The following is a 26,402-nucleotide window of genomic DNA, read 5'->3' as shown; positions in this document are numbered from 1 at the left end:
TGCCTCTGGAAGCAACATCAGCACAAGAACTGTGCGTCGGGAGCTTCGTGAAATGGGTTTTCATGGCCGAACAGCTGCACACAAGCCTTAGATCACTATGAGTAATGCCAAGTGTCAGCTGGAGTGGTGTAAAATGTTGTGTTCTCTGGAGTGATGAATCACACTTCACTATCTGGTAGTCTGATGGATGAATATGGGTTTGGTGAATGGTAGAAGAACGCTACTAATAGGAATGCAGAGTGCTAGCGGTAGTGTGGTGGAGGTCTGGGGATGTTCTTTGGTGTTTGGGCCCTTTAGTTCCAGTAAAAAATAATGTTAATGCTACATCACGCAAAAACAGTCATAAAACTGTACGCTTCCAACTTTGTAGGGGAAGGACCTTTCCCGTTCCAGCATGACTGTACCCCTGTGCACAAAGCGAGGTCCATAAAGACATATTTTCTTTTGTATGAAGGAACTCCAGTGGTCTGCACAGAGTCCTGACCTCTACCCTACTTAACACCTTTGGGATGAACTGGAATGCTGAGTGTGAGCCAGATCTTTTTGTCCAACATCAGTGTCTGACCTCACAAATGCTCCTTTGACTCAATGGGCACAAACTCATTCAGACACACTCCAAAATCTTGTAGAAAGCCTTCCTAGAAGAGTAGGGGCAACTCCATATTAATACCAATGGGCTGACTTCAGACCAGAGAAGCTTGCATACTATTTATTTATTTTTGTTATTTATAGACAGTTTGGATTAAATGAAAGGGTTATATTATTTAAAGAGCACTCTGGGTGTTGTATTACACTGAAGTTTTGATATAATTACCTTGTAATCTAGGTAATTCATTCCTTTAATTCTACCTCTAGCCCTAGATTTTTTTCACGCGTAGGTTTTTCACTAGAGATGGTCATTGCTGTGCGTATGATGTAAACTGAGGTTGTTTAGCATCCCATGTTCTCAGATTGATGATTTGTGCTAATGTGAACACAACAAAGGACCTCGGATTCCTCTAAAATGGCCCACAAGTGAACCGTCTTCAGAGACGCTTCATTTGGGGTTCATTTTGTGGTCCACTTGAGATCGTGTCTCGTGAAAACAAAGTTCTGCGTTTGTTTTTATTTCTAAATAGCTTGCTGCCCAAGTGATAGAGACATTGTGAAGAGTTGAGGAAACTACCGTGGTTATGGAATGGGATCCCTGCTAAAAAACAAAAACAAAAAAAAAAACCCCAAACAATTTAAACCAGCAAGAGAATTTCTAATAGTTTCCACTACAGATATCATTACAAACCATCAGCTGTTAACCATTAACATTACTGGTCATTAGTGGTATCCACCAGTAAGTAGAGACCCACAGGGACCATTACAGTTTCCATTAAAACCAATACAATTCTCATTATTACCATTAAAACCATTACAAAATCTACAAGGGTTTTTATTTATTTACATTTTTTTTTTCTTCAGGATGTCTGACACACTTATAAAGTTGTGATTGTTAGGTGTCGGCATATTTCTGATCATATAGTGTACATAAATAAAGGAAGGCTGGACGCTGAGGTGATGAGGCCACGATACACAAGCTAATCGTGTAGCAGCTAGCTTTACGGTTTTATTTCAATGTTTTTTTTTTTTTTTTTCAGCGTGGAACACACGTTCTGTGGTTTGGAACGGGTTTGACATTCTGATAGGTGAAGAAAAAAAAAACGACACGGGAACTGAGTAAAAAAAAAATGAAGCTGAAAGTAAACAAAAATCAAAGCGCTTATATTGTAGGTATTACGGTTGCCGTTGAGAGCGGGCGCCATTTTAGCTCCCCTTCTACGGTGTTCATTACGGTAACCGTTGCGCTCGTGCTGGATTGTCGTTTGCCAAATTGTGGTGCTGCGATGTGAAAGATTTCCTCATAAATAAACCGGGAACCGTGTTTTATTGTTTCTGTCCCGAAACTACAAAGGTAAGCGTTATGTTTTATTATGTTGTTGTTGTTCTTTTCACTGGGATATCATTCTGACCTGTGGTCCCTGGAAATGTTTTTTTTTTTTTTTTTTAAAGGGGAAAAGTGTTAACAAATCGTACTTTTTTGTTTTGTTTTGTTTTTGTTTTTGTTTTGTTGTTTACCAGCATGTTATTGTGCACGTCGCGCGCGTTGCACAGATTTTACTTTATAACGCGTATATGATCTCCGGAAATGTTTCAGTATGAGAGACTAAACTTGCACTGAGTTACATTGAACAGCTTTACACAACTTAACAATCAACCATGTGAAGGTCCTGCAGCTTCATAAACGACCTTTCCTTACTTTTTTTTCAACTAACTAATTCATTAAAGTAATCAATCAATCAATCAATCAAGTAATTAACACATTAATAAATTGGCATTTTATCATGATCCAGTTGAATCAGCAGAGGTCTTTTAGACAAGCAAACCATACCGAGCAGGATCTAAACATATGTTAGTGAAGGTCCTGGATATTCATTTGTCTTCACTTCATTTGTTTAAGATCTTGACTCTAATTAGATATACTTACAATATCAAGAATTATTATTATTATTATTATTATTATTATTATTATTTTTAATGTAGTTCCCAATATGTTTTTTTTTTTTTGGGTGGGGTGGGGATTAGTACAGGAACAGAATAGGCTACTTGTTATGAATCCATCCATCCATCCATCCATCCATCCATCCATCCAATCTCATTCATTTTATTCCATATAATATTCCAAATATAATCTCCATATTCATCCAGAGCCCAGGCGTTCGGTCAGTAGCCGATGGAGATCGAGTCCTCGCAGTAACTGAGCTGACTCTTTTTTTTTTTTTTTTTTCTCCCCATTCTCTGGGGCATCGTTTGTGTCTGATGTTCACGTGAGATATGAATTGACTCAGTGACACACGTTTGTGGTACAGAAATACAGCGTTAGATCAAATCTGATACCAGTTCAATATCAGATCTTCAGTATGCGATTTTTGAGGCTAAATTGGTGTCGTTCGGGCATCGTGAGGAGTATTCGGACGGGATTAGTTATCCTGTAAATGTGTGTCTTGCCAGATGACGTGTGTAGTGATTATCATCAGACGACGGAACGTCTTCACGATGCTAAAAATTCCATGCATACTACACACAGCTCATTTGAATGCAAAACCGATTGTTTCGGCCTTTTGTCTGCCCTTTTTTTTGTTTTGTAAGGGGTGTGGCCATGTGAGGTCACATGACCTTGACATGTATGTAGGCTGTACCTGTGCTAGGAACTCAAGTGCACACTTAAAACTCCTGGAAATATTGCTTCTCTGAGACGTCCTTCTATATTTTATCGTTCAGGGGGTTTACAAATCGATCATAATTACTACAGACACCAACGTGTCCGGAAAACTAATCTCGTCCGAATAGTCTTTATGATTCCCTCGGGATATAACGTCATTTTTATGGCATATAGAGGGGATGTATTTATATGACCTGGTGTTATTACAGCTCATTTATCGAAGGTAAAAAGAAAAAAAAAAAAAAAATGTACTGGCATTACAGGAATGAAATATGGCTTTAGAAGTAGTGACTTTTCAGTTTATGTGAACTATAATAATACTTTGGAGATCTTCTCCTGGGATTCATTTACATACCCAGGGTGAGAATATTTTATCTTCACTTCATTGATGGTGAAGCCTGTGGGATGTTTTCACATCGATTAGTCCATTTGTTAATAAATAAATATAATATAAAAATGCTGGTTGAGGGGCTGAAAACGTCCTCGTAAAACTCTTTCGTTGATTTCACAGAAATACAGTGACGGATAAAGTTAAACGTTCCCTTTTAATAAGCGAACGTAGAAAATGAATCGCAAGATCCGCTTGAGCATGGCGAACATTTTGTGGATCACATCCAGCATTTATTTTCTCTTTTTATTCTTCAGTTCAAACCTCCAGAACGTGAAACACCTTTGGCTCAGTTTGGGTCTCGGGTCTCGGTTTAGCAGGTCGCAATAAATTGAGAAAAAAAAACAACTTCACAACGTGTTTTGATTCACTTCCTGCAGTCGAGTCGATTCAGAGTTGAGTCGTTTTTCTCCGTGGAGTTCACGTGAAAGTGGAGAAAGAACTCCTCGCTCAGAAGCTCTCGAGAGCGTACCCTGCCTAAAGAACCGCAGCGAGGCGGAGAACACACCAGGGTTCCGTTCAAATCTCCTAAACACTATGTGCGCATGTGAAAGAACCCTCCATGGTTTGACGGTCACAGCGATAGCGGCTTAGCTGCAGGAATTTGGCAACATTCTTCAGGTCTCGGTGAATTATTTACTTCCTGAAACGAGGGCAGGTTTGTGTTTGGACCGCCTGAAAGTGAGAGAGGTCGTGACCTCGTCCAAGCTTTCCAATCGCCTCGATTTCTGATAATCATCACGCACTTGGACATCATTTCAGAGTAAACGTTCTCTTCTCAAGACTTGAAGTGTACTGTTTTAAAAACAACAAAAAAAACATTTCATTTCAGATGGCGCAATTGCTGTTTCTATGGTAGCCATTATTTTTCAATTAACTGTGTGACCATGAATGGAAAATGGAAGCTCTTGGTTCTGCTGTGGCTCATCAGTGAGGGGGGAAAAAAGTGAGTTTCTGCAGAAAGAAATGAAAAAAAAAGTACACACTTTCCAGTGTACTGTGGTTTGGGTCGTTGCCTCGGAGGAGCACAAGGCCACTGATTGTGAGCGGGTCAGGTTTATTTCCTGCGCTCACAATGGCTGGAAATGGGCCTGTAACATGGCAGTAATTATGTAGTTATATTTAAAGTGACCTTAGCTTGATTTGAGTCGAAATCCATCCGCCGTCGGTGCAGAACAGCCGCGGGAAGTAAATCACACGGCTTCGTGTCGGTCAGACAGCCGGAGAGCTCGACACGGAAAGCCTCCGCTCCGAGTTGGCCAGGTTCTGGAGCAAAGCAACAAAACAACAAGTTCAAAATGAATGAATGAATGTCCTGTGTGTGTGTGTGTGTGTGTGTGTGTGTGTGTGTGTGTGTGTGTGTTTTGTCTCATAACTTCAGTATCTGTTACACCCCGAGCATTGACAGTTTGCCTCGTATGCCGTTTGAGTCATTCCCCTGAAATGTCGACGGTGACGAATGTTAGCGTGAGGGTTCATCAGAGCCAATGAATCGCTCCCTTGACGTGTAGGCTAGCTGTGAAAATCACAGGAAGTCAAATCTAGTTTATTTTTTCTCACATTTTCTCTCCTTAAAGAACGTGACGCTCTGATGAGAAGACATTGCCTGCAGGTAAACAAGCCCTGTCACGTCCTGCCTCTTCATATGGTCAGTTCTGCTTTCGGAGTGCGCATCACAGCGTGCATCACTGTGGAGTCTTACACAGTGATGCACAACAGATCGAGTGGTTTAAAAAGCCCATCCTTGGAGATCGCGTCCACCGGACGGTGCGGTAACCTGGGATGAACTGGAACAGAGGGGGCAGGAGGAGGAAAAAAAAAATCTCCTGGGTTAGAAAGTAGTTCACTTGACGATCGCGCGTTTTAACTTTTCCGTCGGCCGTGAATTTCCTTCACAATTCATATCCCAAAACGCTGTTGAATTCTGATTTCTGGATTCTGATTGGTTGAAAATAGCTGATTAGCAGCTCTGACAGTAGCGCAGTTACTGAGTATTACAAATATAAACTTCAGACTGAAACTTTACACATCTGTTTGCCCAATTATATGAAAAGAACCCAATACACACACACCAGAATATATATTATTCATTTAGGACTGTAGTTTAATTCCATGCTTTTTTTCTTTTTTTATCCCTAAAAAATAATGCATATTTTGTATATAAAATAAACTAAGTATATAAACAGTAAACTGAAGAAATCATTGTCTGTGACTCTGGGTATCTGCTAAAGCATTACGTGCGTATGACGTCACGCGCCGTCGATTAGGAAACGGCTTGCACTTCCGGATAGATGATATTACCTTTCTAAAATCCACACACTAGCCGGTCGAGTACACAGTGCATAGTGTAAGTACGGAACGTCATTTGGGACACAGCTTTAGTACTTACACTCCGAGGCGTGTTTTCGGAACAGGAGTAACGTAGCGAGTAAACGCACCCCATGGTGCACACGGACCGTTGACGACGATTTTCATAATTGATTATTATCTATTTTATCTATCTATTAGTTGTTGGCACTCTAGTTAAAATATATAAATATGGCAGCTAACCGGATAAAAAAAAAAGAAGTAATCTTATGTGTATTGTGATGTGTTTTATGTCCTAAAATGACTAAAACATTTTACACACACACACACACACACACACACACACACACACACACACACAGCCAGGCGTGTTTAAAGCTGCCTCTGGCTCTGGTGTTGTGTTGATTAATTAATTTATTTTTGTCGGAAACTCCGAGGAGCGAGCGTGTCGTGCTGCATGAAGGGGAACATTAACAGCCTGCAGGTTAATGAGTCCTGACTCCTCCGGATGTTTGGAGCACCAGAGGATACCTGTGCGAGACGGGAGATTTCAGAGCCTGGGTTTGTTTATTTATTTATTTCGAAGCCAGGTTATGTAAGCACTTGCATAAAAATCAGCCCGAGGCAACAATCCTTTGAGACGTTTACCTTTTACCGCTTGTTGTCCGTTTGTTTATTGAAGTCGGCGTTTTTTGTCGTGTCGTGTGAAGCCAATGGTTTCCTCTGTAGAACAGAGAACAGTTAGGAATTTGCACGATGGCTGGGTTTCTTTCTTTCTTTCTTTCTTTCTCTCTCCCTTTCTTTCTCTTTCTTTAGCTATACTCCTCATGAACCATATCGCAACATGAATCCATGTCATGCAAGGAATTAAACACTTGGGGGTGTGCTGTTCTAGGACCATGATCCACAAAGAGGTGGTGTGATGAAACAGAGTTACTGTCATTGCCCTCGAGGCACATCCTGAAGTGCTTTATTCCACTTCCACCACAGCAGTTTAGTACATTTTTTTTTTTCTTAAATGACAGCATTGTACTTTTTATCCGTTTATAGCTATGTTTATTATCGTGGAACGTCTGAGAAACAAGTCCGTGTTTGCGCTTGTGTTCATAGCAGCTATAAAGTCCATACGCATCTTTTACGTTACCGAGAAAGTCCTGAAGACGCCGGAAAAGTGACGGCTTTCGCATTGACCGTTACGAAGCGCTCACACTGGAGACTCATTCCTTGAATGTCAATTAAACATCCGCGCTTTTTCCACGCCTTCCGACCAATCGGAACGGAGAATTCCGCAGAGCTGTGGGACAAATCTAACGCAATCTGAGCGATTTATTTAGCGGACACAACGTCGAAATATCGGCGCTTCGAATTCCCATGTTTCCCTTTTTTCTTTTTCTTTTTCTTTTTCTTTCCCCCAGATGATCTAAAGATTGCATTTTTAAATCTGTGTGACTCAGCCGGGAAAGTCTGCTCGCTTTCTTCTCGAATACATTAGAAGGAAGGAGTTGAGTATTCGGGTCGATACTCTCTGCTCGCCGAGGATGCGTCTGTATTAACCAGCAACGGAGTGCATTAAATCCTCACAAATTTCATTTTAATTGAAAAGAGACGCAGCAATTACACAATGTCCACTTCATCAAAAGTTCTAATGTAGCGTTTCTAAGAAAAGCGAATGAACTGTACGTTCTCCGAGCGGCTAAAAGGATCCCGTTCGTTTTTTTGTTGCTCGTTCGCGACGGGTCCGTTTAAATGGGTTAAAAGCAAAGTGCAGGATGGCCTTGGCATTTACATCTAAATTAAACTGATTTCCACTGACATGTGGTCAGGGAAAGTGGATTCTCTGCCCTTCCTCGGTCAGACAGATAGATGTGCAAGAGGAGTTCTCAGACTCGAGCCTAATTAGCCCTATGGATCCTTCTCGGACACCGACTGTCGAGAAAAGACAGCTCGATAAATGAACCGGTCCAGTGGAGCAGAAACCGGCCGTCGCTGTTACCGTCATCGTGTAGGGACGGATTCAGTTCCTGGATCTCTTATAAATGTGTAAAATAAAAAATAGAGAGAAATAAAATCAGTAGAGTTCTTGACAGGGTTCTTGTGCAATCTGGAAATCTTTGTCCCGCCCACCTAATTATAATATTCAAATATCTGTTAATGAGAGTTAAGGAAGGGATATTGGTGGAAGAGAAGATATCGTTAATGCTGTGGAGGCCATGTGGTGGTGATCATGTGTGGCGGGTGTAATCGAGTGAAATAATACACGCAGTAATCGCTTGAGCTCGATATCGGCTCAGCTGTCAGTAAAGATATTTGCATATTCTGTTTTTTAAAGCAGTGAATGAAACAACTGCAGAGCAGCAGCTGCTGTAAAATGAGTTGTGTAGTGGAGCACTTGATTTGCTGAACACGGATTTGTGTCACAGTGTAAATCTACAAACCTATTGGACCCGACTGATGTTATTTGTGGTTTAAGACTTTTAAAGGAATGTTACTGGAACCGTATCGTCTAGCGCACCGACGTGGACTCGACGTGACCGTGGACGTACTTCCTTGTTGAGGAGTTCCCTTGTGAGTCTGGTTCCTCTCAAGGTTTCTTCCTCGTGCCGTCTCGGGGAGGTTTTTTCTTTCTTGCCTCTGACTTTCTCATTAGGACTAAATTTCAAATTTATATCCGGATTTCCACTTGGACAGTGTGCACTGTTAAAAGTGCTATATAAATCAAATTAAACCGAACTGAATTTTATTCTGAACATCCTGCTTCGTGCTTCGTTTCCCACCGTCCGCCTCCATCTGCACGTGAATTACACCGCCCTCTCTCACCTCCAACAGAGTAAAACCCTCCTCCATGAGAGTAAAACCCCTCCTCCATGAGAGTAAAACCCTCCTCCATGAGAGTAAAACCCCTCCCCCATGAGAGTATAACCCTCCTCCAACAGAGTATAACCCTCCTCCAACAGAGTATAACCCTCCTCCATGAGAGTAAAACCCCTCCTCCATGAGAGTAAAACCCTCCTCCATGAGAGTAAAACCCCTCCCCCATGAGAGTATAACCCTCCTCCAACAGAGTATAACCCTCCTCCAACAGAGTATAACCCTCCTCCATGAGAGTGTAAAACCCTCCTCCATGAGAGTGTAAAACCCTCCTCCATGAGAGTATAACCCTCCTCCAACAGAGTAAAACCCTCCTCCATGAGAGTAAAACCCCTCCTCCATGAGAGTAAAACCCTCCTCCATGAGAGTAAAACCCCTCCCCCATGAGAGTATAACCCTCCTCCAACAGAGTATAACCCTCCTCCAACAGAGTATAACCCTCCTCCATGAGAGTGTAAAACCCTCCTCCATGAGAGTGTAAAACCCTCCTCCATGAGAGTAAAACCCTCCTCCATGAGAGTAAAACCCCTCCTCCATGAGAGTAAAACCATCCTCCATGAGAGTATAACCCCTCCTCCATGAGAGTATAACCCCTCCTCCATGAGAGTATAACCCCTCCTCCATGAGAGTATAACCCCTCCTCCATGAGAGTAAAACCCTCCTCCATGAGAGTAAAACCCTCCTCCATGAGAGTAAAAACCCTCCTCCATGAGAGTAAAAACCCTCCTCCATGAGAGTAAAACCCTCCTCCATGAGAGTAAAAACCCTCCTCCATGAGAGTAAAAACCCTCCTCCATGAGAGTAAAACCCTCCTCCATGAGAGTAAAAACCCTCCTCCATGAGAGTAAAACCATCCTCCATGAGAGTATAACCCCTCCTCCATGAGAGTATAACCCCTCCTCCATGAGAGTATAACCCCTCCTCCATGAGAGTAAAACCCTCCTCCATGAGAGTAAAACCCCTCCTCCAAGAGAGTATAACCCCTCCTCCATGAGAGTATAACCCCTCCTCCGTGAGAGTGTAACCCCTCCTCCATGAAAGGAGGTGTGGAGAAGTGTGTGTGTGTGTGTGTGTGTGTGTGTGTGTGTGGAGTTGAATTGAACTGAAGGCACCCTGTGTGAGTCAAGTAAAGGCCAGACCCACCGTTCCTCTGATTCAGCTCATTAAATTCAGACGAGTAATATAGCGAGTGGCAGACCAAGGCCACCGGATTCATCACGAGTTCATATGCTGCGTTTCAGTCGAGTCTGCAGACGCCCGGGTTTTTATCTCCGTTTGTTTATCTTGTGGTGATAATTCCCTCTAGTCCAGTGAGCAATAGGTTGAGACAATTACAAATACTCAGACTTGAAAAGCGGATTAAACTGATTACACACACGCCCCTTTGCCTGAAGAATAATAATAATAATAATAATAATAATAATAATTTCATTGTGTTTGGTTTTCCCGTACAGCTGAATGATGTTACATGATATTTCTGGAGAAAGAGTCTGCGTGGGGTTAATGATCCGTTACGAAGAACCGGCTGTTTGAAATTGGATTCGGAAAAGGATTTGGTTCTAACCTGTCCTGTTTGAGGTGCGGTCGAATCGGGCAGGAATTAAAGGTGCAGTAGTTGTTTTATTTTTTTATTTTATTCCTTACATGTTCAAAAAAGAAAAAGAAACCCTGGAAGATACGCAGGTAGAACGTGATTAAATAAACAGGTTTACGCCGTGCCCTCGGGTAAAGTGTATTAACTTGCTATGAAAACGTGTTTGGAAAACTGTTTGTGTTTGGATTCGAAAAAAAAAAAACTTGCATGACGCACCTTTTAAAGAACACAGGATATACCATATATGGAATTAAAGAGGCAGTTGGAATGCTTCATATAGGTCTGAATTGATTTCTTTCAAACTCGCTTACATTAAACCAAATCTTCTGCCATCGTCTTGTCACTCGGCTCGCCTCGCTCTTCCCCGCTCGCCTCGCTCGCCTCGCTCTTCCCCGCTCGCCTCGCTCGCCTCGCTCTTCCTCGCTCGGCTCGCCTCACTCTTCCTCACTCATCCTGTCACTCGGCTCGCCTCGCTCTTCCTCGCTCGCCTCGCTCTTCCTCGCTCGGCTCACCTCACTCTTCCTCGCTCGGCTCGCCTCACTCTTCCTCACTCATCCTGTCACTCGGCTCGCCTCACTCTTCCTTGCTCGCCTCGCTCTTCCTCCATCGGCTCTCCTCACTCGTCCTGTCACTCGGCTCGCCTCGCTCTTCCTCACTCGTCCCGTGGCTCGGCTCGCCTCACTCTTGTCATGTGATAAATGAAATCTGACTCCTGCTGATCTGTGCTGTGATTCGGACTCATTCGGCTCGTGCTGAATTGAGCAGACGCGTTCGGTTTTTAATTGTAGCGTCCGTTTTCACGCCCGAATAACGATGTTGAACGCTGCGCCTGCGTCAGACTCGTGTGTGTGTGTGTGTGTGTGTGTGTGTGTGTGTGTGGATAGCGTTTACTGCGAGTTTTACTCATCACGATAATCGCACACGGTGTTAATGATAATTAAATGTGGCACATTTTTTTATCGGGGTTTATCGTGAACGCGGTAATCGTTTCATCCCTAATCAAGATGAAGTTTTTATCCAGGACGATTTGAATTTTTATTTCAGATTGAAAATCATGGGTACATTCAAGCACTTTATCTTCCATTTTCCCCCCCGGTTTTGAATATATATATATATATAATATCCCGCTTATCCGCGAGGCGGCGGAGTGTGAAATGTGTTTTTAATAGCCCGAGTGAAAGCCGTGTGAGTGATGTGTGCCTACACACTGCTGCATCAAGCCCTGACGATGTACCAGCGTTCCATTCTGCCGATGAATCACAGCCGAGGCTGGAATATGGAAATGATGGTCACAGCAGACATGCCCTCCATCACACTCCATCACACTCCATCACACTCCATTTCCATTGAGATGTCTCTGAGCAGCTCCGAGATTAAAGCTCAGGTTTTAAATGACGCGCAGACCTTCAGGACCTGGAGGAGTTCTGTTCGCTTACAGATCAGGAGATTTCTTATTATCTGCACTAGGGCTGTGTAGGGCTAATAATAATAATAATAATAATAATAATAATAATAATAATATCGTAATAATTTGAGGAAAAAGAAAGTCTTCTCTTCTGGGAAGGCTTTCCACTAGATTTTGGGGCGTGGCCGTGGGGATGTGTGTTCATTCAGCTACAAGAGCGTTAGTGAGGTTGAGGTCAGGCGCTGATGTTGATGTAAGGAGACTCCAGTTCCAGTTCATCCCAAAGGTGTTCAGTGGGGTTGAGGTCAGGGGTCTGTGCAGGACACTCGAGTTCTTCTACCTTCTTCCAACCTTCACACACCACGTCTTCATGGAGCTCGCACTCTTTGTGCGCTTTGTGTCGTGCTGGAACAGGTTCGGGTCTCTTAGTTCCAGTGAAGGGGAACTGTAATGCTACAGCATACGAAGACTTTTAATACCCTTGGGTTCTTCCAGCATTGTGGGAGCAGTTTGAGGAAGAACCACATATGGGTGTGAAGGTCACGTGTCCACATACTTTTGGCCGTATAGTGTATTATGATTTTCCTCCTGTAACATCACGACTTTATTCTAGAAAGCCTGGCTCTAGAACGCCTAGAAGAGCTCCTTTTTTTTATCCCCAGCATCGTAACCCTGTAGCACACAGGTGTGTCCTCCCAGCGTCAAAAAGAAATCTGCGAAACGACCACTTGAGCGTCCGTCGTTCAGCCGAGACGGACTCGCTGGCGCTTGTCACGTGATAAATGTGCTCTGAGTAATGAGTCAGTGTTTGTTTAGTTATTCCGTACACAGCCTAATATTAAACATTGTAAACATTCGTCCAGGGTCACTTTAAATAAATAAATAAATAAATAAATAAATAAATAAATAAATTCACTCGCACGTTCTTTCTCCAGTTTTTCCTTCTGTAGACTCACTGAACTTCAGGTGTGGCTTTAATAAAAATGCATTGAGAGTGTATACATCTACAGCCCCTCCGTTAATATTGGCACCCTTGTTAAATATGAGCAAAGAAAGCTGTGAAAAATTGTCTTTATTGTTTAATCTTTTGTTTAAAACATTCACAGAAATACTCTGCTCTCATAGATATCGAACAGTTGCAAACACAACACAGGTTTATCCAAAATAAAATCATTGTTAAATATAGCTGTGCAACAATTATTGTCATCCTTTTAGTCAGTACTTTGTGCTAGCTCCCTTTGCCACGATAACAGCTCTGAGTCTTCTCCTATAACGCCTGATGAGGTTGGAGAACACATGGCGAGGGATCTGAGAGCGTTCCTCCATACAGAATCTCTCCAGATCCTTCACATTTCGAGGTCCACGCTGGTGGACTCTCCTCTTCAGTTCACCCCACAGGTTTTCTATGGGGTTCAGGTCAGGGGACTGGGAGGGTCAGGGCAGGACCTTGATTTTGTGGTCAGTAAACCATTTCTGTGTTGATTTTGATGATGTTTTGGATCATTGTCCTGCTGGAAGATCCAACCACGGCCCATTTGAATCTTTCTGGCAGAGGCAGTCAGGGTTTCATTTAATATCTGTTGATATTTGATCGAGTCCATGATGCCATGTATCCTAACAAAATGTCCAGGTCCTCTGGCAGAAAAACAGCCCCAAACATTAAAGATCCACCTCCATATTTAACCGTGGGCATGAGGTACTTTTCCATATGGCTACCTCTCTGTGTGCTCCAAAACCACCTCTGGTGTTCATTACCGAAAAGCTCTATTTTGGTTTCATCTGACCATAGAACCCGATCCCATTTGAAGTTCCAGTAGTGTCTGCACACTGAAGACGCTCAAGTTTGTTTTTGGATGAGAGTAGAGGCTTTTTTCTTCAAACCCTTCCAAACAGCTTGTGGTGATGTAGGTGACTTCAGATTGTAGTTTTGGAGACTTTCTGACCCCAAGACACAACTAACTTCTGCAGTTCTCCAGCTGTGATCCTTGGAGATGTTTTATCCACTCGAACCGTCCTCTTCACAGTGCGTTGAGACGATATAGACACACGTCCAATTCCAGGTCGATTCATAACATTTCCAGTGGACTGGAACTTCTTCATTATTGCCTGATGGTGAAATGGGCATTTTCAATGCTCGTGCTATTTTCTTATAGACACGCCCCATTGTGTGAAGCTCAACAACCTTTTGCCGCACATCACAGCTATATTCCTCGCTCTTACCCACTGTTATGAATGACTGAGGGAATTCGGCCTGTGTGTCATGTTTATACCCATACTAAAAAAATGTAAAATATGAATGGGAAAATACTTCAAATATATTTTTCTCATATGAATTCATAGAGCTGCCAATAATTGTTGCACACCTATATTTAACAAATTTTTTTTTTGTTGTTTTTTTTTTGATAAACCTGTGTTGTGTTTGCAATTGTTTGATATCCATGAGAGCAGAGTATTTTTGTGAATCTTTTTAACAAGAGATCGAAAGGTTAAACAATAAAGACAGTTTTTCACAGCTTTCTTCGCTCATATTTAACAAGGGTGCCAATATTAATGGGGGGGGCTGTAAACTTTGACATGTTTTCATGCTGGATATTTTACAGATGGTTGCTATGTCTCCTCTGGGACTCGAACCAAACTCCGATTTCCTGATTCACGCCGCATTGTTTAACCTATCCCATCGTGTAACATGCACGCACAGATTCCATCCACATCTGCCATGACCTTTTTTTTTCTTTTTCCTTCCCCTAGCCGGAGACTTTGTTGCCATGGTGAAGGGAATGCAAGTGAGGGGGCAAAAAAAAAACCCCTTGATGCTGGACAAATCAGGTTGCTAATCACATCTCCGATATCACCTTCACTCGACGGACGTGTCCTCCTTAAACAGGAGGATTTTAACGACGGTTTGTTTAAGATAAACGGGTTTTAAGCGGTAACCCGAGCGACGAGATAAAAAAAAAAAACACACACGCAAGCCGAACCCAGGAGATGGACGGCCCTGTCAGAAGTGGGCAGGATGTGTTCGCTGGATGTTGGCTATTTTAATGCGCTCTTTGACGTGCAGTAGGTGTGAAGCCTGTGTTCGAGGAACACGTGGTGGTGAGAACCTGTTTATAACGACGTGCTGAGGCACTTCCACTGGAACATAAACCATTCTGCTAGCACAAACTCTCAGACTTGCGTCCCTGGGTTCTGTCAGCTGTTCAGGAAATCTGCTCCGTTTTATAAAGTTTACAGTTCTCTAGATAAACAGCTGAAGCGGCGTCACGCCAGTGTTGACTGATTAATCCTGCGCCGTTTGACCCAGCGCTTGTTTACGTCTCGTACAGACGAGGATCTGTGTATCCTGTTAATATTCAATCTCTCTCTCTCTCTCTATCATTATATATATATTTATATATAATACATATATTTCCACATTTTGACTCTGGATATCTTGTTAACTTGCTCGTAGGGCTGTTTACTGACCCCCACGTTTATGTCACGCTACACTACAGCTGTCGAATTCTCAATTCTGATTGGCCGAAAGCCGTCGAGTCGTTCTCATACGTTACCGTTTCTATAGTAACAGCTTGTACTTGTACGACGGACGCCCCACTAATCACGGATCTTCACATAAACGGATGTATTTATGGAAGGAGTCTCCAGTGTCGGCGCTTTGTAGCAGTCAGAGGTAAAGCTGTAGCGTTCAGTTTTCCCACGTTTTCGGGACAGAGGACTTTACGCCTTTTTTTTTTTTCTTCCCCCGGTAACAAAATCTGACCAGCTGCGTTTTTGTTTGTTTGTTTGTTTGTTTGTTTGTTTGTTTGTTTTATTACGACTGTAATAGATCGCCAAATAGAACGAGATTGAATGTTTATCGCTGCCGTAACGTAAGCGAGAACAGGAGCTGACTTGTTCCACAGCGTTTTATGTGATGATGAAATGTAGCTAGAAACGGATAAAAAGTACTACGTGTTATTTAGTGAATAATAAAAAATAATCAATAAAGGGAATCGTTTAACTGCTGAAGAGGAAAATGATCAGCTTGGTGGTGGTAGAAGTAACTACTTCACCGCTTCATCGCTCCACCCCGTCGTTGATTCTTTTCCTATAAGAGCACAGCACGCAGCGCGTTATTCTGCACTCGTGCGCCGGTTTAAACCCGTGTCTATCCCTGATGCTGTAGACGTTCTCTCTCGGAAGTAAATGGGTACGCTTCCAAAATGAACGCTCGAATGATTCGAATGACGCGCGAGGCCTCATCATCGCTATCGTGCCGTCTCTGCTCCTCGTTGGATCAGTTCATCACGGTGCCGTGATGGTGTGGATTTTTACACCCACTCCAAACGCGTCGGTGTGTGAACGTCAAGCAGAAACGGAAAGCTCAGCACTTCAGTGAAGAGTGACGGAAAGAAGCGAACGACAGGTGATAATTAGAGGTTGATTATCAGGGAAACATCAGCCGCAAATGTGTGTTTATGATCTCGTGAAAAGCACAAAGTTCACGCCGTTCAGTGTTGCCAAGCAACTACATCGTAACATTTGCCATCTGCATAATGAGAGATGAGGGAATAACTGGATGAGCTGTCATGTTAGGAGGATGATGATATTAATATTAATAATATATAACGAGACTGGAAGTGATGCTGTGGTGTGCGTGTGTGTTGGAGAGAGCGTTCGCGAGGGGGAAGCGGGACGGCGGTCACTCGAGCGGCTTCGGACCTCAATCAGAATGAGCGACAGGTGTGAAATCAACAGGTGCCGGTGTTCACGACCAGGTGGACTTCTCGCTTTGGCCGGAGACCGCACGGCGTCTGTGTTCGCCAAAGAAACGTTCATCGTATCATCATCTGGTACAGTATCGCTGCGACACGGTGGTGGCATTAATAATTCCTCTGAAATGAAGGCGAATTTCTGAATCGGTGAACAAGACTGGCTCACGGCGCAAGCAGCACTTTTTTTAGTTGGTTTAATCTGCAGATTAATTCGGCAGGGTGACACATTTTTGATGAAGCAAATGAAGAAGAAGGGAAAAAAAACAAAGGTAGAAAATGAGGGCTGCATGATGTAAAAAAAAAAAAAAAAAGTAGTACTGAAAAGAAGGAGAATTAAAAAAAAAAAAAGTAAAAAGTGAAGATTCAATACAAAATTTTACAAAGTGGGGGAGGGGATAGAAAAAAAAAACCCCCCAGCAAGTCCCCAGTAGTTCTTTTAATAAATACATTTAAAAATTAATAATAAAAAAATCCAGTAGTGCTCCATTTATATATATATATATATATAATAAAATAAATTCAGTATTCAATAAATAAAAACTAGAATGCGTTAATTACTAATACCTGAACAAAAAAGTAGCACTGAAAAGCAGGAGAAATAATAAATAAATAAATAAATAAATGTACAATTTGAAAGATTCAATAGAAAGTTTTAACATCAACGTTTGCATTGTTATTAAAAATGTTCTAAAAACATAATGCGATATCTCAGAAAACTGTATCCTGATACAACTTACCACAATATTCGTGCTGTGGTATTATTATTATTATTATTATTATTATTATTATTATTTCATTTTCTTTTCTTTTTTACATTTCTGGAAAGATTGGAAATGATGATTTGGTGATCCTGTTCCTCAGGTTCTGTTCTTGGCTGACAGAAGTGGAACCTGATGCGGTCTTCTGCTGTTGTAGCTCCTCCCCCGCAGGGTTGAACATGTTCTGAGATGCTTTTCTGCTCAGGACGGGTGTCAGGGTGTCCTCGCTTTCTGTCTTGGGTGAATAGTGAATATTTTGAGTTTATTAACGTAAAATAAAATCTATGAATATGTCTGGATGTTTGGGTTAATAATAGCTAATAATAATAATAATAATAATAATAATAATAATAATATCACGCCTCACCTGCTCTCATTAAAAGTGAAACGGTGGAGGATTAAATCGTTTATCGTAGTATTTTAAAACGGAGCAAGTTGATCAGGACGAGATGATCAATATCACACAGGTGAACGTTAACTGTAACCTGTACCTGCCCCATTTTTGTGCTGTGCAAATGTTGTGCTGCTGCTGCCACGTGATTGGCTGATTGGATAATTGCATGAATTATGAGCAGGTGTACAGGTGTTCCTAACAAAGTGGTCTCTGTGTGTGTGTGTGTGTGTGTGTGTGTGTGTGTGTGTGTGTGTGTGTGTGTGTGTGTGTGGTGAGAGATTATTTGACAGGGAATATCTCCTCAGCTGTTGCGTAGTTGAAACAATTTGAGAAATGTAGAACAAAACCATTTTAGTTTGTTTTTATGTCATGTCGCTGCTTTTCCTAAAATTCCCGGTCTATGAACGGGACCTTTTGAAAGGTTTTGATTTAGTTCTGCCTTTGTTTGGTTGAAACCTTTTTTTCTTTTTTCTTTTTTTTTTAATACATTATTATATTCCATCAGCTTCTACGAGCCCATCGTGCGTGAACATTGAGCCGTTGTGTTTCTAGTGAATGCCCCGACACATCCGTCTCGTACTCCGAGAGCCGTCTGAGAGCGAGCGCGTCGATGCCCTGATACATTTCAACCAACAGATCTTCCTGTCATAAACGCCGCGCATCACAATGGCCTCTCTTTCATTCTGCCGCCATCCGTTTTTTTATTCTCATATTTCAGCTGTTTTGCATGTGAAGACTCGGTGCTATTTGCATGAGCGTGTGTGTGCGTGTGTGTGCGTGTGTGTGTGTGTGTGTGTGTGTGTGTGTGTGTGTGTCTATAGAAAGGCTTCTCTATGGAAATGAAGCATTAGTAGCTGGATAACTGGACGTCTGCACGTTGGGTGGCAGATCTGTTATCATAGTTGGTCATCTCGAGCTCTGAAACTTTTCTTCTTCTGGAGAATAATTCATTTTAATGATCGTCCTCCTGCACGGGAGATTTGCAGATCACGGCATTCTTTCAGAGCAACATTTCTCTCTTAGGAAGGTCTGGAGAAACATCCAACATTAACGTAGCCGTCGGTGATTTAATTTACGGCTATAAATAAGACAATTTAAAAGTCTTTTGTTTTTTCGTGGTGCTTCATGGACTCTGAATAACGCCGTCTATGACCGTTAAGACGGTTTTATCAGTCTGGTCCGTTCCCACGTGTGTAGTGTTGTTTTGTTTTGTTTTGTTTTGTTTTGTTTTGTTTTGTTTTGCACCTGGCTGCAATATTTTCTAACAAACTCAGTTTCCCAAAATATATATATAAAAAAAACGGTCATGTAAACCAGGGCCGTCTGTGACTCCCACAAACCCTTCGAGCGGATTTATTTCACAAACGTGATGATAATCTGTGAATCACTGTCCCGCTGGACGTGTGTTTATCATCTGTTTATTCCAGAACTTATTACATCCAAGTTGTCATTATTTACAGGATTTTATTTATTTATTTATTTAGGTATGGAATAAACTTATTTAATCCAAATGTGCACTCGAGGAGGTTTATAGCTGTTGGAGGTCGATAATGAAGAGTATAATTTGGATAACGTTTCGTGATTTTGTTGTTTTTTGATCCGTAGCTCGTCTCTGATCTGATCCTGCCTTCATGTAAATCGTCTGTTTAAAGACTAGAGAAGCTGAAACGGAGAATCTGCCCATCTGGTTCATGTTTAGAAAACTCGGTTCGTGGAGCGACGGCCATTTTGTTTCAGAGGATTATCGGCTGCGGTGTTTTTTTTTTTTTTCTCTGGTTGGGTCGGATGAAATGCCTCGCGGTCTCCGCGTCCGGATCGCGGTCCTCCAGTTGATGGATCGTGTTTCGGTAAATCTGATCCGTTTCGGTTTCCATCCACTTTTTGCGCGTTTCTGTTATCGACAAAGTGAAAAGTGCGTTAAAAAAGAGAAAAGTTTGCGATAGTTGCCGTCTCCCGCCCATTTCCATCCAGTTGGCCTTTTACTGATGATAAAGTGTGCGTGATGATGTCATCCTTTAAAAAAAAACGGAACAAATTGTCGCGTAAGTTTTGGTGTATCGCAAAAGAAATCTGCCCTTGAGCCGTCTCCGTGCATCATCTCGTCTGCATCGTGTCCTCGGATCTTCGTGAAAGGGGCAGAGTATCCAGCTTACTTCCATTTTAACCTCACACATCACTGCAGTTGTGTGAACGGAGCAGCTGCTGGTCTGATCGGGTTCTAACTATGCGGCGAAGCCCGTGGTACTGAAATGCATTAGTGACCATGAATCTGAACCGTCTGTTAACGCTAATCTCAGCAGCAGATCGCAGCTAGCTCGTTGGATTAAGTCGATCGTGTGGCGCAGTTGCACACGAACACAGCACCTGTAAACAAGCTAGGTAGCTGTGTGATTGCTATGAAAGTGCCATTTTGTAGTATATACACTGTATTTACAGCTAGTTAGTTCATTTATATGAAGGAGGAACAGCTGTGTAGTAGCAAAAACAGCTCCTACACACACACACACACACACACACACACACACACACACACACTGCTAGTTTTTTTTAAATTTGGTTTGTTTTCGTGAGTGTGAGTCCCGGCCAATCGCACGCCGCCATTTCTTTCCTCATGAGCACTTGGATAGGAAATGAGTGCGACGCTCAAGTCCGGATGTTTGCGTGAACGATTTTCCCCTTGCCGTGCTCGCGAGCCGACCGTCGTTCGCTATCTGACAGGAAGTTTTGAAACGCTACAACATTCAGTGCTTCTGCATCCGCAAACTCGGACGTGTGATTAAAGGTCCAGCCTGGATTAAAATGATTATTTTTTATTTTTATTATGACATTTCCAGCCACCGTGAACTTTTCAGCTTGGTCTGATCTGTCAGTCTGAGTGCGTTGATGTGCATCAGAAAGATAAACAGTCTCTCTCCTGCCTTCTCTCTCCGTTACACCCGGGACGTAAGAGAGCCGAACGCCACGTGGGATCGCGACATCCCCGAGCTGAGCGCTGCTCGTTAACACTCTGCCGGTGATTCACTCTAAACGAGCGATGAGCAGTGAGTACACGGTGTCTGCAAATATTTATAGAATATAACGATGCAGAATAACGAGGGCGAGTTGAGGACGAGTGGGAGCGACGTGGTCCGGTAATTCGCTCTACACGCGTTCGATAAATGATTTACTTTTGGTACGAGCTGCGTCAAGAGATTTTATTAGTTTTTCGTTTCCTCTGTGATTTTTCTCCTTCCAGTGAATTACGTTTGGCTTTCATGGGGAAATTAAACAAAGTCAGATGACGTTGTTTCAGCTCCTTGTTTATTGTATAAGGAATAAAACGCTAAACGACAACAGGGCGGTGTGACGAAGCGGCGTTTTATCTTCTCATACCACAGCAGTTTGCAGACGATTATAATTTATATTCCTGTTATTAAAGAACAACACGTCGTGCTTCTTTTTCCTCCCCTCCCCCCCTTTTTTATTTCCTGTTCTCAGTTACATTATAGCAGCTATAAACGGTCGTTCCCTCACCCCCCCCCCGTCCTGACGATGTCGTAAAACTTAATTAAAGCTTCGTCTCTGACACTGGAGACTCCTTCTATAAATATTCTATAAATGTAACATTCAGCACAAGTCGCTGTGAATGAGCCGTTACTATGGAAACGATAACGCGTTAGAATAAGCGTGTTGATATAAACCTGTGTTGTTGCAGTTAGAGAAGGTTTATCGACACCTGACCAATCAGAATGCAGAATTCAGCCGAACGAACTGGAAGTTCGAAAGAGTAGAACTGATGGTCCTTTCTTTCTTTCTTTCTTTCTTTCTCTCTTTCTCATGGCAGTAAAGCTGAGCGAAGCGTCTACCTCTTCCTCTCCACCATGGCCTCCAAACATCACCCTCCGCTCATGAAGAAGCACAGTCAGACCGATTTAGTGAGCCGCCTCAAGACTCGGAAAATCCTGGGTGTCGGAGGAGAAGATGATGACGGAGAAGTTCACAGATCAAAGGTAAGAAGAAGAAGCCGGGTGCATGTTTGTTTATCCCGCACCAAACGAGCGGACGTAAACCGCACGGTTCGTAGCTCCTCCGCCGGAAGCGAGGTCTTTTCATCACAGACGCAGTTCAGGTCGAGCTCGCAGCGTTCAGCCAGACTTTAAAGACGCGATAAAATATTCCAGAGTAGCAGGAAGTGTTTACGAAATACAGCAGAATATTTATATATACACCGAGAGAGAGCAGTAATCGGGTCCTATCTTCAGCACTCCTCATAAGAGGAAAGGGCGAATAAATCTGGAACGGTTGATGTTCAACAAGGACATATGGGTGTGATGGTCGGGGGGGGGGGTGCACATACTTATCGTATCGTTTCGTTCAATACGAGGCTATGGATCAGTACGTCTGGGCATCGAGAGATGCATCTACTCATCACAGAGTAGCACTTGTATTACATGAGGTGTAATAAACCTTTTACATGTATTCAGTCACACTCACCATCTTCTGAGAGGCATTTCGTCTCAAATCCCTAGGAATTAGAAGGGTTAAAAATATAAAAAAATTAAGTATCCTGTTTTTTTAAAAAAAATGTATTTATTTATTTATTTATTTGTTATGTTTTACCACGAGCGAACGTGTTGGCATTCTCTAGTGTACCACCTCGAGAAAAACAAGCGCTGGCTTGGATTAGCAGGAACTGGAAGTCTTTCGAATCCGGTGTCGGTCTTCCCGGTTAAGTACAGCGCTGACGGTATGGGTTGCCCAATCCGAGTCAGAAACCTGCGAAACAGCCCTTCAGATGCTTTTAAAACATGTCCACTTCAGTTCGTTGTCAAACACCAAGCTTAACGTGCTTCCGTGGACGCGGTCAGGACCAGTCTGCTGTTCCGAGGCAGAATTCTCCCGTCCCGAATGCGTACGGTCCCCGTCGTCTGTTGAAAGATGTTTCTTTTGAGTGAGTGAGAGACCCCCGTGTAGCCCGATGTGTCACTAAAATGGCTGTAAACATCTGTTTCGTTGACGGTATGCTAATATTTTCACATGCTTTTAAATGTCTAATGTTTTATTGCTGTAAAGTGCGCCGCACGGAGCACTGCTTCAGCTGACTGAATTCAAATAAACCATTTTGAAACAAAATGGCCGCCTACGCACGTATGTTTAATAAATGATATATAAATATATATATTTTAATGTGTGAAATGGCACCCTTATGTCGGTCACGTCGGGTTCCTCTGGTTTTAAAGCACGTTTTAGTAAAGGGTTCTGCATCAGACAGCGCTGAGGTCCTTTAAGCCGGTATTACACACCAGAATTGTAGACATTTTTATCCCAAATGAATTTATAATCACTCGTATCGATTCTTAACTTACTCACTATGGAACATTTGATATTTTTACTCTTTAAAATGTTGTTTCTTTGTGTTTATTTAATCATTTGTTTATTCTTTCTTTCTTCCTTCCTGTCTTTTTCTTCCTGTCTTTCCTTCTTTCCTTTCTTCATTTTTGTTTGCTTCTTTCTTTCCTTCTGTCTTTCTTGCTTTCTTCTGTCTTTCTTCCCTGCTTAATTTATTTCCTTCTTTCATTTTTGTTTGCTTCTTTCTTTCCTTCTTTCTCCTTCTTTCTTCCTTCCTTCCTTCCTCCTTCCTTCTTTCTCCTTCTTTCTTTCTTTTTCTTTCTATCTCTCTTTCTTTTTGGCTTTCTATCTTCCTTCCTTCTTTTGTTTTTGTTTGTTTGCTTCTTTCTTTCTTTCCTTCTTTTCTTTACGTTTTTATCCCTCCCTCCCTCCTTTCTTTCCTTCCTTCATTTGTTTGTTTGTTTGTTTGTTTCTGTCCTTCCTTTCTTCATTTTTGTTTGCTTCTTTCTTTCCTTCTTTCTTCCTTTCTTCTGTCTTTCTTTCCTGCTTAATTTATTTCCTTCTTTCATTTTTGTTTGCTTCTTTCTTTCTCCTTCTTTCTTTCCTTCCTTCATTTCTTTATTTGCTTCTTTCTTTCGTTCTTCCTTCCTTCTTTCTTTTTCTTTCTATCTTCCTTCCTTCTTTTGTTTGTTTGTTTGTTTGCTTCTTTCTTTCCTTCTTTTCTTTACGTTTTTATCCCTCCCTCCCTCCCTCCTTTCTTTCCTTCCTTCGTTCATTTGTTTGTTTGTTTCTGTCCTTCCTTTCTTTCCTTCCTTCGTTCGTTTGTTTGTTTGTTTGTTTCTGTCCTTCCTTTCTTTCTTTCACTCCTTTTCTTCACTTCTTTCTCCCTCCCTCCATGAGTGAATGAATGAATATAGCCCTTTGTGCTGACATGGTGTTAAAAGTTTTAACTCCTAACCCAGCCAAGGGTGCCAATACTTTACTCCTTAGTGAAAATACCGAGGCGTTTGCGTGCGGTCCTTGTCGAACGATGATAAAAAACGCACACACACACCGTCTGGCGTTTTTCCCCTCCAAATCTCGGCTGTAATCAGAAGGGCGCTCATTATGACGTGCCCTATTCAGGGAGCGAAGAAAGTGACTAGGCAGCCGTTTGAGCTTGGCCGTAACTAGCAGGTGGTGGATCTGAATTGGATCAAGGCGATCAAATCTGATGACGCTGCACGCCGAAAGAAAGAGAACCGTTTTCTTTTCCGTGTAAACCTGGAACTAATCGATGGCCTGCCCTCATTTTAGCTCCGCCCACACATTAGGTCTCGGATCCGAGTACAGCATGGCTAGCTCGGAGGTGAAAAGGGCAACAACATGGAGGATTATGGGTAATTCCGACTGCTGGAAGAGCGCTAATAGAGTCTAAGGTACTGTATTATACGGTGTGTATCTCCAAAACAAATTGTTGTTGTTTTCTAATTTAATTAAATGTCATGACAGAAAAACATGAATACATTTTATTAGTTGCTGCCAGTACGTCTCTGTCTCTCAGTCCCTGGCCGGTGAGAGACCCTGTGACTGGCGTGGCAGGAAGGTCAGCATGAAACACGGGGCGTATTCAGAAGCAGCCGCTCTCCAATCTTTGTATTGTGCGTGATTGTCCTCGGGGCCCCGGGCGGCTCGAATCAAAGAGAGCAGCCATTAAAGCGCCTCTCGCTCATCTCCTTCCTATTGAACAGGGACGAGGACCTCGTGTCCGTGTATAAATACAGCTTCAGATAGCATTCGCTACTTTTAATAATAATATGAAGGCAATAGAGTTATCTATCCATCTCTCTCTCTCTCTCTCTCTCTCTCTCTCTCGCTAAGTGTGTGAATTATTCCTTGTGTACTACAGGAAATGAGCTGCAACCACAGCAGGAAATTTATGTGGTTTGTGTCACATTTTTCGAGTTTTTTTTGTGTACTTCCTGTCAATCTCGGCACTTTCTCGTCATCTGCTGAGACTGTGCTTACACTGCGTGTGTAATCGTGACTTGACTTGGTTATAAACTCTCGCTGCGCAGTGCCGAGCCTAAATCCAATTACGCTGTTGTATGCCGTAACGATCAGGATGTCAGATGTTGAGTTTCACAGTCGAGCTTTCCAGTGACGGTTCATCCTAAATGTTTTCAGGCTGCTAGACAGCTATGAGTCTGGATGTAATTTCACAAGCTTCGAAGTCTCTGAATATTCGGTCTCAAAACCACCCTTTAAAAAAACCCCAAAACAACATACGTTACTGTGTGTATGTTCGTTATTGCAGGTAAAAATATATCCAGGAGGTGGCGCCGAATTAGCCACGCAGCAAATAACATGGAGGTAGTTTTAACATTTTCTTTTTATCGTTGCACAAAGGCGAGAGTCGATATCGGTTATAAGTTCAAACAAATAATAAGGCAAAATACTGCATCCGACTGCGAGATCGAATCCCGACGATGCCACAGCCAAGCCAAGGCCTGGTCAGGGGCCAAGACCCTGTTTACACTAGTGCGTTTATTTTTTAAAACGCATAACTGTTGCTACGGTTACGCCTGTCGTCTACACTACTCCGTCGTTTTTGACCCTTGAAAACAGAGACTTTCGGAAACTCCGGGCTCGTGTTTCAGTGTAAACAGACCAAAACAAAGACTTGAAAACGAAGGCGTGGCCTCGCCCACATTCTCCCCCTGATCATCGCGTATCATCGCACATTCTGGATCATCGCGTATCATTCCCTGATTCGTCAAGCCCCTACCGTATGACCGTGATGCTTTCTTGATCGTATACACAACACGGAGACTGAACCGCGAGCTTTGCTGGCTTTGTCGTCATCCTTAGCCGCCATCGTGCAGTTCAGTTCTGTATTTTATGACACTGCAGCTGCTACACGCGCAAGAGGCGAGCTACGATTAGAGCGATCGCCAACAAATCTCATTTCGAGGTTTGGACTAGCAACCACCTTCCTGTTTACACTCGTATGCGCATGTGCAGTGTGAGAACGGTCATGTGACGTGCGTATCCGGTCGTGTAGCGTGGACGGAGATCGTTTCTGAAACACGGCGGGAACGCCAGCGTGGACGAGGATCGTTTTCACTTTAAAACCACAACGCACTCGTGTACACAGGGCCCAAGATCGCAAAATTGTCCTTGCTGTCTGGGTGGGAGGGGCATACGTGGTCTCCCCTCTCAATCACAGCGACACTAGCCAGTCATGCGCATCTGTGAGCTCATGTATGCGGAAGAGGGCAGATAGCGCTTTCCTCCGTGTGTGTTCTCTTGCCCTGGGATGCAGTGTGAGCAGCAGTCGTAGCTCTGCATCAAAGAGAGAGGTCAAATAAAATGAA

At 42.7% G+C, this 26,402-nt stretch overlaps 1 protein-coding gene across 3 annotated transcripts in view; it reads left to right on the top strand.

The window, feature by feature from the left end:
* Window positions 1-730: 730 nt before the first annotated feature.
* tp53i11a (tumor protein p53 inducible protein 11a) overlaps window positions 731-26,402 on the top strand; it is a 40,764-nt gene continuing 15,092 nt past the window's right edge. Inside the window, exons 1-3 of one of the 3 annotated variants that reach the window (XM_053634511.1) lie at window positions 731-1,942; window positions 10,268-10,419; window positions 21,542-21,707. In XM_053634511.1, coding sequence (XP_053490486.1) covers window positions 21,579-21,707 — 129 coding nt within the window. In that variant the 5' untranslated portion in view covers window positions 731-1,942; window positions 10,268-10,419; window positions 21,542-21,578. Of the gene's footprint in view, window positions 1,943-10,267; window positions 10,420-15,364; window positions 15,483-21,541; window positions 21,708-26,402 lie in introns of those variants that run through there. The other 2 variants (XM_053634510.1, XM_053634509.1) reach the window with 2 other exon arrangements.

The sequence above is a fragment of the Ictalurus furcatus genome, chromosome 10, assembly GCF_023375685.1.
Source record: "Ictalurus furcatus strain D&B chromosome 10, Billie_1.0, whole genome shotgun sequence".
In the NCBI taxonomy this organism is placed as follows: domain Eukaryota; kingdom Metazoa; phylum Chordata; class Actinopteri; order Siluriformes; family Ictaluridae; genus Ictalurus; species Ictalurus furcatus.
This window is presented reverse-complemented; position numbering and strand designations above follow the sequence as displayed.